We start from the raw sequence: 11,365 nt of genomic DNA, 5'->3' as shown, positions 1-11,365 counted from the left end.
TTTCTTTCCATTTTTTTTTTTTTAATTACGGGAGGTTGAAAAGGGTGGTGGAAGACAAGGAGGAACAAGAATAAAAAAATCAAGCACCGGTCTCAATAAATCCCTTAAGCCCCCACAATCCCAAGGCCTTAATTACACATACATTGCCTGATATAAGATGATCAAAGGAAAATCATTAAACACAGGAGATTTGTATAGTTGAGGAAACCAGCGGAATGTACTTAATGGCTAAACAACACGTTGAAATAAGCCAAATTAACTTAGTTAGATAATCATTTCATTAGACAAATGAAAATAATTTGACAAATGAAAAAGGAAGTCTAGGCAGGCATTGATATGTAAGCGCGTAGTAAAGGACACTACTATGTACACAAAATACGACAGTCAAAACTCAAAACCATATGTACACTTAAAAAAAAAGATGGCTCGGCTCTTCAAAGTCAGGACACCGCAGGGAACTACAAAAGTAATTACCAAACATCATTGGCCGCCCTTAAAATACAGCATCCTGCGGCATTTGCTTAACAGATAAAACCTACCACAAACTGTTAATTTCTAACTTAATCTACCTTGTAGGCCCACCCATGTTTTTCCAAAAATGCCTGAACCGCTTCCTTAATGGCCAAGTTTGGTGCTAGCTGTGATGGAGCAAGTGGTTCCCGCGTAACTGGGTCAAAATTACCCACCTATTTCAGGAGAAGTTAAATGATTACCTACTGACTTCATTGAACTGGAAAACATCTCATCTAAAGATGAAACATACAAATCACATTACCTTTTCAAGATGCTCAATGATCACTGCTCTCTCGTATGTAAGTCCACTTGGAGTGATTACAGGATCACGAAAAATATCAAGTGTGATTCTACAGCATAGATAATCTGGCACCTGTAGACTCAACAAGCCAATCGGCCAGATTAATAATATAGAAGTTCCGGGGCACCACAAAAAACATTAATGAAGATACAATTACAAAATCAAGCCATGTACACACCTCAGTAGGTGTGTCATCCTCTGCAGCTTTACTGAAGACTCTTTCTAAAGCTTCTAATTGTTCCAAATGGTAAGTAGTGGCATCATCTACAAATCCTTCCATTTGGGAGGAATCGAGAAAATGTTTTTCCTTTAACGCAGACTCACATGTTTCTCTGAGACGTGAACACATTTTATGATAAAATAAATAAATTTACACTTGGCTAACCAAAATGGTAAAATAAAGAATTAGTTAATAACAAATATCATAGAGACAACTGATCAGCAATCATTAATAAAGACCCTCAGATAATAGGTCTGACAATCACCAGAAAAACATACTTCAAGCTCTGCAATTCCCATGATCGTTTGGACGACGAACGTTCCCACTCTAGGTATTTTGCATTTGCAAGCTCTTGCCATATTTGTTCTACCATATAGGACTTGGGATTGGCACCTCTCCCAAGATCCAAAGCCTTGATTATGAGCACAATAAGTATGAGAATTGTCATTCATTTAAAAAATAAATGGAAATCATTAGGAATAACTTAGAAAAATGTATCAAACAATAAATCGACCAGAAAGTTATATTTAATCAGATGTGAGATCAAATTCAAAAGGAAGCACCATGACACTTAACAGCTCTAGTAAGGCAATATTATCAGACATGTCGCTTGTTGGTAATTTTTAATAAAGTAAAAATCTCTGCTACATAAATAAAGAAAAGATAAGGAAATTGATACATAATAATAATAAAAAAGAGAAACATATGCAAAATGGAACAACTCAAGGGCAATATATTGGGCACTGGCTAAACATGAGTCACAAACTGTCCCTCACATAAACATCTGGATGCTCCTTTGCGTCTGTCAGGAACCTATGGTTGCGTTTGATGCATATTAAAGGACAGCACAAGTAGAACACTAATATACAGATAATTGAGTCAGAACACAACCTTTGTTCAATTTAATATTTGGTAGTCTATGCAATGCACAAGCAATTTTGTCTTGCTGTTTGAAATATGGTAGTCAATGCACTGTTTGTTATACATTAAGGAAATGCACAACAGAATAAGATTTTGATATTTTTTTCTATTTTAATATTAATTTATTTAATTATTTTCACACTCTAATCTTGTTTATAATTTATTAATAATGTTGATCTATTTTTAATAAATTTTATATTCATCGCATAATTATAAATAAAAAGTATAACTTAATTATAATCAACTAGCCATTTTATACTATATTTAATCTATTTCTTATTAGTAGTTGCTGGTGTATTTAATACCAACCAGTATTTCTATTAAAAAATATCAAATGGAGCCTAGCTCCTATAGCAGATCGGCAAAACAAAATTAAAAAAAGCAACACAATACAAACAGATTTATTCCCCCTTGTAGACCTAGCAACCTGGACTAGAGAGTTCCCAAATTCCCCAACCAAAGACTAGTGTAATTCTTTCATGCCCCTTCTCCCTGTTTCCCCTGTTCCATATATCGTTTTCCCATCACCAATTCCACTCCATCCCACATCCTCCTCTCCATTTAGAATCTGCCAGTTGTCCCCTCTAACCAACTTCATTTATCTCTCCACAACCACCTTCCCATTATCACTGTTAGCAACAGCCCCCATATTCTTCGGCTCATTAACTTGGATCCCTTTATTAATCTTTTTACATGCATATACAAACTTAGGCCCATCAACACTCCCCTTGCTTGTCCTCAAAGTGAAGGAAGATGATAAGGACCTTGGGATGTACCACCCCAAAAGCTAGCTCAAAGGATGGCAGTGTCCGAGGCCTTATAAACCCCACATTAGTTACCTATACAACCAATGTGGGACTCCAAGTCTCATACCTTGCAAATGAGTCCTAACATTCCACCACGCTCCGCAGTCCTGGTGCCCACCCGGGCTGGCTTTGCGTTAGTCTTTTACTAGCCCTGGCGAACACTACAATGTCAGCGTCACCACTCGCGCCGCTCGATTGCAACTGGGAGACATAGTGGAAGGCTCTGATACCATTTGATAAGGACCTTGGGATGCACCACCCAAAAGCTACCTCAAAGAATGAGAGTGTCTGAAGTCTTGTAAACCCCACATTAATTGCCCATACAACCAATGTGGGACTCCAAGTCTCGTAGCTTGCAAATGGGTCCTAACATAAGAGGTCAAGATCCAACCACAAGTGTGAGAGACACTTCCACCCATATCCCATTACTTGAAGCATATTAACCAGTTATGCTTGAAGCAAAAGAACCAAAAATGGAATACCCACCCAAGGGCTCATACTGCTATTCAACAAACTCTAAACTCGATTTGATCAATTGATTCAACTCAATAAATATACGCTCCTTCATTTGCAGAGATTAACTTCTGAAGATCAATCCCCATATCCTTCCATGGAGCAATATTGACAAAAACACTTGGCAAAAGAAGCTCAGGAACTTCAGTTTTAAATAGAACAGTATCTTGACCCAATCCGTTGATCTCCAACATGACCTCTCCCTCTCTTTCCTTCCTTCACACTCTCATCGTCAACTACGCTTCTCATGCCTATCCACGGATTCTCAGCCATGGCCAATGGGGAACTGCACGAGTCATGTCTCCATGGCTGTCGCCTTGAGTTTACTCTTCTCCCGCTTCTCCATCCTACTTCCAATGGGAAATACATGACACTATAGTGATATGGGTTCAGCTGAAGTTGTTGCATCTTTCCCTTCTTAAACAAACTTATTTTGTGCCTCGATCTCTGCCTCAACCTTCTCCATCTTATCCGCCAAAAGAGTGCCGTCGGAAACCATGCTTCTTGATTTCAAAGATTGGTCTCTCCATCTTCTCTATCAACTCATCTAGTATCTTTACCATTTTGTGCATCATTTCTTTTAATTTTGACATGCTGGCTTACTGCAGAGCTCCAAAATGTACTAGCACGGCTTTCACTCTCTCAAAGTTCCGTACCATTAAGGATCCCTTGAATTGGAAGTGCTCTGATACTAAATTGTTGGAACCCGTATTTCTGTTTAAAAAATATCAAATGGAGCCTAGCTCCTACAGAAGATTAGCAGTACAAAATTAAGGAAAGTAACACAAATACAGATAGATTAATGACAGTAAACTAGTCCTAATTACTCATATGGTGTGACCCTACTCAACCTAAAGGCCTAAGCAACCTGGACTCTGGAGTTCCTAAATTCGCCAACCAAAGACTAGTGTAATTCCTTCATTCCCCTTCTCACTGTTTCCCTACTCCATATGTAGCTTTCCCATCACTAATTTCACTCCCTCCCAACTCCTCCTCTCTATTTAGAATCTGCCACCTGTCCCCTCTAACCAACTTCATTTCTCTCTCCATAACAACTTTCTTTCCGTTATCACTATTAGAAACAGCCACCATATTCTTAGGCTGATGGACATGGATCCCTTTATTAATCTTTCTACAGGTACATACAAACTTAGGCCCATCAGTATTCAATCTTCTTATTTTTATAAGTTGCTCAGGTAGATTCAAACATATAGGAGGAGGGCATAAACATAAAAAATTGAAGCTTTAAATTAAAATGAGTCATCCACAAGAAAAAAATTTCCACAAACACAATGATAAGATATTTGCCAAAAAATGTTGCGCATGTGAGTGGGAGACTTGCGTATATATATATAAAGAAAACATCTCTTACTCTCATATTTAGCAAAGTTAAGATTAAAATCTGATTATGCCGAAAAAGGACATGTATCGAAAATGTAAAGAGTCAATTCAACCCAAAAGCTTAAACTGGTAGGTAAAAGCCACATTAATGGTTTTATATCCTATTTCTCTAACAAAACATTTAAAAGAAATAATAAGACTTTTCACAAAATATTTTAGAACACGAATTTGAAGTGCAGGTCCTTTCAATTAATTTGATACTATTTTTAAAACATAATAGTAGAGATACTACTCTAATGCAACGTCGTATGACATAGACATTATATGTAAAGAAGAAGAGGGTGAAGGAAGGAAGATTGAGACAATACTAGGATAAGGATTTAGTGTGTAAACTAGTTTTTTCCTTTGTTGTGTAGTGCAAAAAATTTTGTCCCCCTGATTTAGGGATTAAGAAAATTAAGAGTTTTGCGCAGTCCCTTGGGGCTGTCAAGTGCTTCAACCATTCTACAAGTCAAACAAAGCATAAATTTTTTATGCGGTGCTATCCCTTATTTATTAGCAAATCAAACGCACCCAAGTGCATGGTTGTTAAAACCTATGAAGCACCGACACTTCAAGAACCCTGACGTGTTGTGTCCGACAATTCCCGACACTCTTCGACACTCCCCCACACTCCAACACACATTATAGAAATTCAAAAAAAGATTCAAAGGTTGCGCTGAGTTTTTAGTTCTAACTATTAGATTCGTTGGATTACGATTACCATTTTATTGAGTTTAATATAAATATTTGGGATATCTTATGTTTCTTTGCAAAATTGATGAATATTGTAAGTTTAGTTTCATTTTTTCGTTAAATTATCGAATATTAAATATAATATACACTACATAAATTAAAAGTATTATTTAATATCAAAACGTGTCGAAATCTAACATTTTTTAGAATTAACGTGTCGGAGTATCGTATTGTGTCACGTGTCCCGTATCGGTATAGGTACGGTGCTACATAGGTTAAAACGTAGTGTCGAAACGTAAAAACGGACGTTTTTACATTTTTTTTGAACAAAAATGTGTCGAAACGGAAGTAGAAACGGGATCTAGGTCGAAACGGTTGAAACGTAGTGTCAACTCGGTAAACTCGGTTGACTCGGCGAGTTTACTGAGTTGACTCGATTCTAAAAGAAAATAAAAAAATCCTTGTCGTCCTTGCTTCTTCACCCAGTTGCATCGTTCTTCTTCTTCTTCGCCCAGTTGCATTGTTCTTCTTCTTCACCCAGTTGCAGCGATGCAGACATCTCCATCTATCTTGTAGTGCTGCGCTGTGCTTCTGCCTTCAGCTCAATCATAGTCACTGGCTCACTGCACTTGTTCACAAGCACCCATCTTGTAGCATCCCTTTCAATGGTCCATTAGTTTTGCCTAATCTTGTGCTTAAAAATATGCCCCTTTCCATCTTTTCGCTTTCACTACTGTTATTACTTATCACTCTCAGCGTGATTTATCTTCCTATATTCTTAGCATTTTTTATTGACATAAATGGTTAGAAAAAAAATTATATTTCGTTCTATATACGTGTACATGACTATCACCTAATTGAATGCATTTCTTTTTTTCTTTTTTTACTACTTGAATGCCTTTCTTAGTTTTTTTTACTACTAATTATTACAAATTATAATTGTTAGAATATACTAAAAACATTGGTTGAAAGTTGTTTTATAAATTATAATACCATTCTATATAATAAAAACATTGTTAGAATATACTAATTATAAATTATAGTTCCTTTCTATATATTGGTGTATTTTAGTTTTATATATGTTGTATATATATATATATATATTGTTCATACTAAACTCTTACGTTTCACGATTTTACGTTTCTGCTCACCCCTACCGTTTCGACGTAGACTCTACGTTTTAACAACATTGCCCAAGTGTCACTAATGACATCCCTTTTAACATGGTAGTGCAACTCAAAATCCTGAAAGGAAAAATGGGGTGAATGCACGAAAGTCAGAGAGAGAGAGTTAAACCTCAATGCCCCAGTCTTCAATGGTGCAGCAAACACTATTCTACATGCTCCCCTAGATATTGGGCTAAACAACATGGAATGAAACAATAGGCATAAAAATCTGAATTTAAACCAAATATTATTAATCCCTATTCAACCAGTGTAGTAATTTGTACCATCCCAACAGAAGAAACACCTCTACTCACTATATTATATATCTTTAATACATTTTTTCCACTTACACTAAAGTCAAATATGTTAGATATAAAATTTAAAATACAAGAAAAGCAAAAGAAAACTAGGATTTTATTGCAACTCTCACCAATCCAGGTTTGAAGTGAGGTGAACTGCATTTTAAATAATTACTGAATAATGCACATTTTGAGCCTTTCATATGATATTCAATTATTCATGCATATATTCTTCACAACTTACCTCACGACGGTTTTAGAATCTCAACTTGATATTTTGATTGTCCACCCCCCCTCCCCCCCCCCCCCAACAAAAAAAACCAAAACCAACATCGCACGTTTTTATGTGATATTCATATACTGACTTCTCACTCGTCTCCATCAAACCCATTGACCATTGACCATTTTCATGTCATGTATGAGAGGCATAAATATGTTGCTTTGACCTAATTAAAGGCAAATATATACAATATTAACATTTAGAAAGAATGAAAAGCAAAACTATCTCTTGTTTGAAGAAACCTCAACAAAACTAACTTTCATTCAAAATGACACCAAACAAAATACAAGTCATAATTTCTAGAATAAAAAACCACAAATAATACCAGGGGAAAAACACAAAATATGATATCATTCTATTATCTTTTAATACTTACTTTCAGGTTGTTCTCTGACATTTCTCAAATGCACAAAATCATAAACAGAAAAAAGGGTAGTAAAACTTTGTGCAAGTTAAACACAAAGTTAAGAAATTAACAAATGTAATAAAGAATGACAACATTAGAAGCACTAAAGAATTTCATGCAAGAAATAGAAGAAATTAACAAATGTGCATGAAACGCAAAGAACATGTGTTCAATGATAACAAACCTTCTCCAATTCTCTGATTCCCTTGGCATATTCTTGTTTTTGTAGTAATGCAAGTCCCAACATATAGTGTGCCTGAAATATATACAAAAGAAATTTCAGCTAGAAACAAGATAATCAAAACAAAGCACAGATACTAACAATGAAAAGATAAAAGATCATCATGCAACAAATATCAGATATAAAATGCTGCCGCCACAGACTCTCATACAGCCAGTGATTTCACTAAACTCTAGACAACAGCTCTCCCACAAACCAATACACAATATCCGTGGATGAAATTGATAACTCAATACAGAATCTTCTTCCAAAGTTAACCCCGAAACAAGGCATATACAAGGATATAGATGTAAATAGATAAATATTGTTAGAATAAATTGGTAATTAATGTATTAGAGCCCTAATTAATAGGCAATCTTAGGAAATAACTATACATGTAATTATGGTTGTAATTAACACTCACTAGCATTAATACCCCTGTTTTGTCTGATTTAGGCAAACAGCACAGTATTCATTGCATCACTAATATAACAACGAGAAAATAAGTCTTCAGGTTTTCTCCAAGAATGTTTGGACACAAATACTTCATCTCAGAGGTTAACAGCAAAGATCAGCATCTTACATATCTAACTAAAAGCATGACACACTTTATAATTTTACCCCATAAACAGCAAGTTAATGAAACAGTAGGTTTTTAGAACATCACAGGTCAGAATCAAGACAAAAATTACAATCGCATGTATTCCTATCTGATACGAACCTTGAAAGAGCCCAAAGTTCATACAAACCCCCACATTAGAACCTTATGTTTCCGATATGAGACTCCAAGTCTCATACTTTGCAACAGGATCGTAACACAATCTCTGACTACATAATTCTTAAAACATTGAATAGAATGCCAAAAAAATAAAAAACCAGAATGACCAATTTTTCATTGAAAGAAAAAGAAATCGTTAAACTCCTGGCTTTGCAAACCGGGCCAACTTCTGAACCCTTTAATAAGTTTGGGAAGGTGGTGCTGAAAAAATACCAATGGAGATTTTTTATTCTTTTATTAAAATAAAGGTAGTTAGAATCAAAGGAAATACTTGTAATTTAAAATGGCACTTCATTTCAACCTATATGTTTTTCACCTCTACCAAGCACAGAATTAGTCCGTGAGATTACAAAATCTAGCATTGTTTACACAATCCAACTACCAAAAAAAAAGGATCACTTCAGATTTCCAAAAAGCCCTTTTGAAATGGATAGATCCTACAGCAACTATCCTAACAGGTTTGACTTCAAGAAATAATTGGAAAAGAGAAATAGTCGAAACCAAGGAATTGATTTAGAAAGTCACAACTGATGCAGCCCAGGAATTGGCTTAAATTTTGTTGGACAGAAAGGAAAATATGGGAATAGGTCGGGAAGTAGTGTGAGATAAAAAAATTTGCGTGGGACAAATCCACCTTCTTGGATAGAAATCTAACATGAATAGAATTCTTAAAATTGTTGCTAATTGATGTTTCCCCAGAGAAACTTCACATTTCGATATTCTATTGCCATCATGGAGATTCTTATGCCATGTATATCACCAAGCATAAATACACCTACCACAAGACGCAACTAAATATGCAACAAACTCATTTCAAAAAGGAAATTCAATACACTTAACCAATGAATGAAGCAATAGAAGCTAAACAGATACTCAAACATGCATGAGACAAAAGGCATTACAAAAATTACAAGGAGATCGATCACAAAGACCTTAACCGAATTGCTGTCAAGCTGAATCGCTCTTCGAGAGTCTTCCTCTAATCTCTCCCAATCACTACAACCAAACCAAACACATAACAAACACATAGTTTTAGTTTCCGGTCGCAGTCACACTTCATTGCCATTATTCAAATGCAACCGTAATTGCAGTCACAATGTGGTTGCTAAGACAAAAAATTAAAACCCTAACCAAAAAGTAAACCCAAAAGAAGAAGAAAATTCAAAAAATAAAAAAATTGCAAAATCAAAATAGGCATATGTAGGTGCCAATACATACTTGCGTTTGAGATGGCACAGAGCACGATTCGTCCAATAAACCGCAACATCAGGGCACAGCGTAATAGCCTTTAAAAAAAAAAAAAAAAAAAAAAAAGCTCAAGTAAGGAACCGAAGAAAACAAGGGTTAATTAAAAGAGGAAGGTTTCGAAAGAACCAAAATGTGATTAACGGTAACGGAAGAATACCTCGGTGTAAGCATCGATGGCAGCGCCGTAACGGTCTTTTTTGAAGTAAGAGTTGCCGTCTATTCTCAGCTGCTCCGCTTGTTTCGCCACCGATGAGATGGAACTACCGTTTGGGCTCATTTCTCTTTTTCTCTCTCTTGAAAATTCCATCTCACATGTAAATGTAGTATGTATTTAGTAAAGTATAAATGTATAGATATAAATAGAAATATTATGTTTGTATGATTGTATGTCTGGGTAGGTTGTGGAAGGAGAAAGAGAATGGGAATGAGAATTGTTGAGAATTTTCGAGATGGAAGAAGAGGAAGAGGCTAAATGGAAATTAAAATTGACTCGCTTTCTTTTTCTGCGTTTCGGTTTCAGGGTATAGGAGCCATGATGATCGAGTGACTGGTCGGGCACCGTAATTACAAGACAGGACGGTTTGGTTGGGCACAAAACTAGGTTGATATAAAATAATAATAAATTATATGTTATTTATTAATAATAATACCTGTGAGGCTTAAAAATAATTTTAATTTTCAAAAAACATAAATAATTATCTTATAAAAGATAAAATTATTTTTTATAATTTAAAAAATGTTGTTTTGAAATTCAAGAAAAAAATATAGAATATTTCAATAAAATTTATTAAATAATAAAAAATAAAATTTTTAAGATATTCTAAATTTTAAAATCACGTTATTTTAAGATAATTTTATCTTGAGAAATATTTTTTCTATAAAAAATATAAAGAAAAACACTAATAAATGTTTTGTAGCTGTCATATCAGTTATCACGTATGCATAAGATGATAGGAGAGGTTTTTAAAAAAAAAATAAAAGAGGCACAATTTTCAAAAAGTCACCAACAAGAGAAAAACCTTGTCCAGCAATTGGAAAAAGTGTTTTTTCAAATATATTATGCGAGAAATCACATGTGCATGAATTATTTACACGCATACATTAAATTATGTCTTGTTGAATAACGTTATTAATATAAAGGGATTTATAATTATTATGTGGTAGGAAGTTGACTATATCATATCATAGATAGATCGAAATCCGTGCTTTTTCATTTTTTATTTTTTAAAAATGACGGGATCCATGTTTGGTGTCTCCGCAGGAAAAACAAATTTTGTCTGTCACATAATATCTGTAATCCCCTACTATAAAATAGGGAAATATATCCTTTTATATTTTATTTTAACATAATAATGTTTCATCTTTTCATAAATATGTTATTCGAAAATTTACAATTTTTTATTGACACATCAATTATGATTTGTAAAATAAATAAAATAATCATTGTTCTTAACTAATCTTATAGGTCCATATCTTAACAAAAGAATAATAATTATCCTATCACTAAAAGATAGAGTATAAATCACTAATCTCATCTCACTCATATAAGTAGGACTTTAGTATTCTATACCTACCGATAACCCATATATAAAAAGGGGATTAAACTTACTAATTAATT

At 34.5% G+C, this 11,365-nt stretch overlaps 1 protein-coding gene across 1 annotated transcript; it reads right to left on the bottom strand.

The window, feature by feature from the left end:
* Positions 1-323: 323 nt before the first annotated feature.
* LOC133313553 (E3 ubiquitin-protein ligase CHIP) lies at positions 324-10,235 on the bottom strand. Its single transcript, XM_061514945.1, has 8 exons — positions 9,905-10,235; positions 9,718-9,785; positions 9,432-9,495; positions 7,686-7,757; positions 1,313-1,446; positions 993-1,146; positions 776-886; positions 324-686 (listed from the first exon to the last, which is right to left on the bottom strand). Exons 1-8 carry the CDS (start codon positions 10,052-10,054, stop codon positions 561-563), a joined length of 879 nt encoding a protein of 292 aa, XP_061370929.1. The 5' UTR covers positions 10,055-10,235; the 3' UTR covers positions 324-560.
* Positions 10,236-11,365: the final 1,130 nt, after the last annotated feature.

The sequence above is a fragment of the Gastrolobium bilobum genome, unplaced genomic scaffold (assembly GCF_033153095.1).
Source record: "Gastrolobium bilobum isolate Gb01-03AN ecotype WA unplaced genomic scaffold, APGP_CSIRO_Gbil_v1 utg1078, whole genome shotgun sequence".
In the NCBI taxonomy this organism is placed as follows: Eukaryota; Viridiplantae; Streptophyta; class Magnoliopsida; order Fabales; family Fabaceae; genus Gastrolobium; species Gastrolobium bilobum.
Note: the sequence above shows the minus strand (reverse complement) of the source record. Positions and strands in the feature narration are given on the sequence as shown.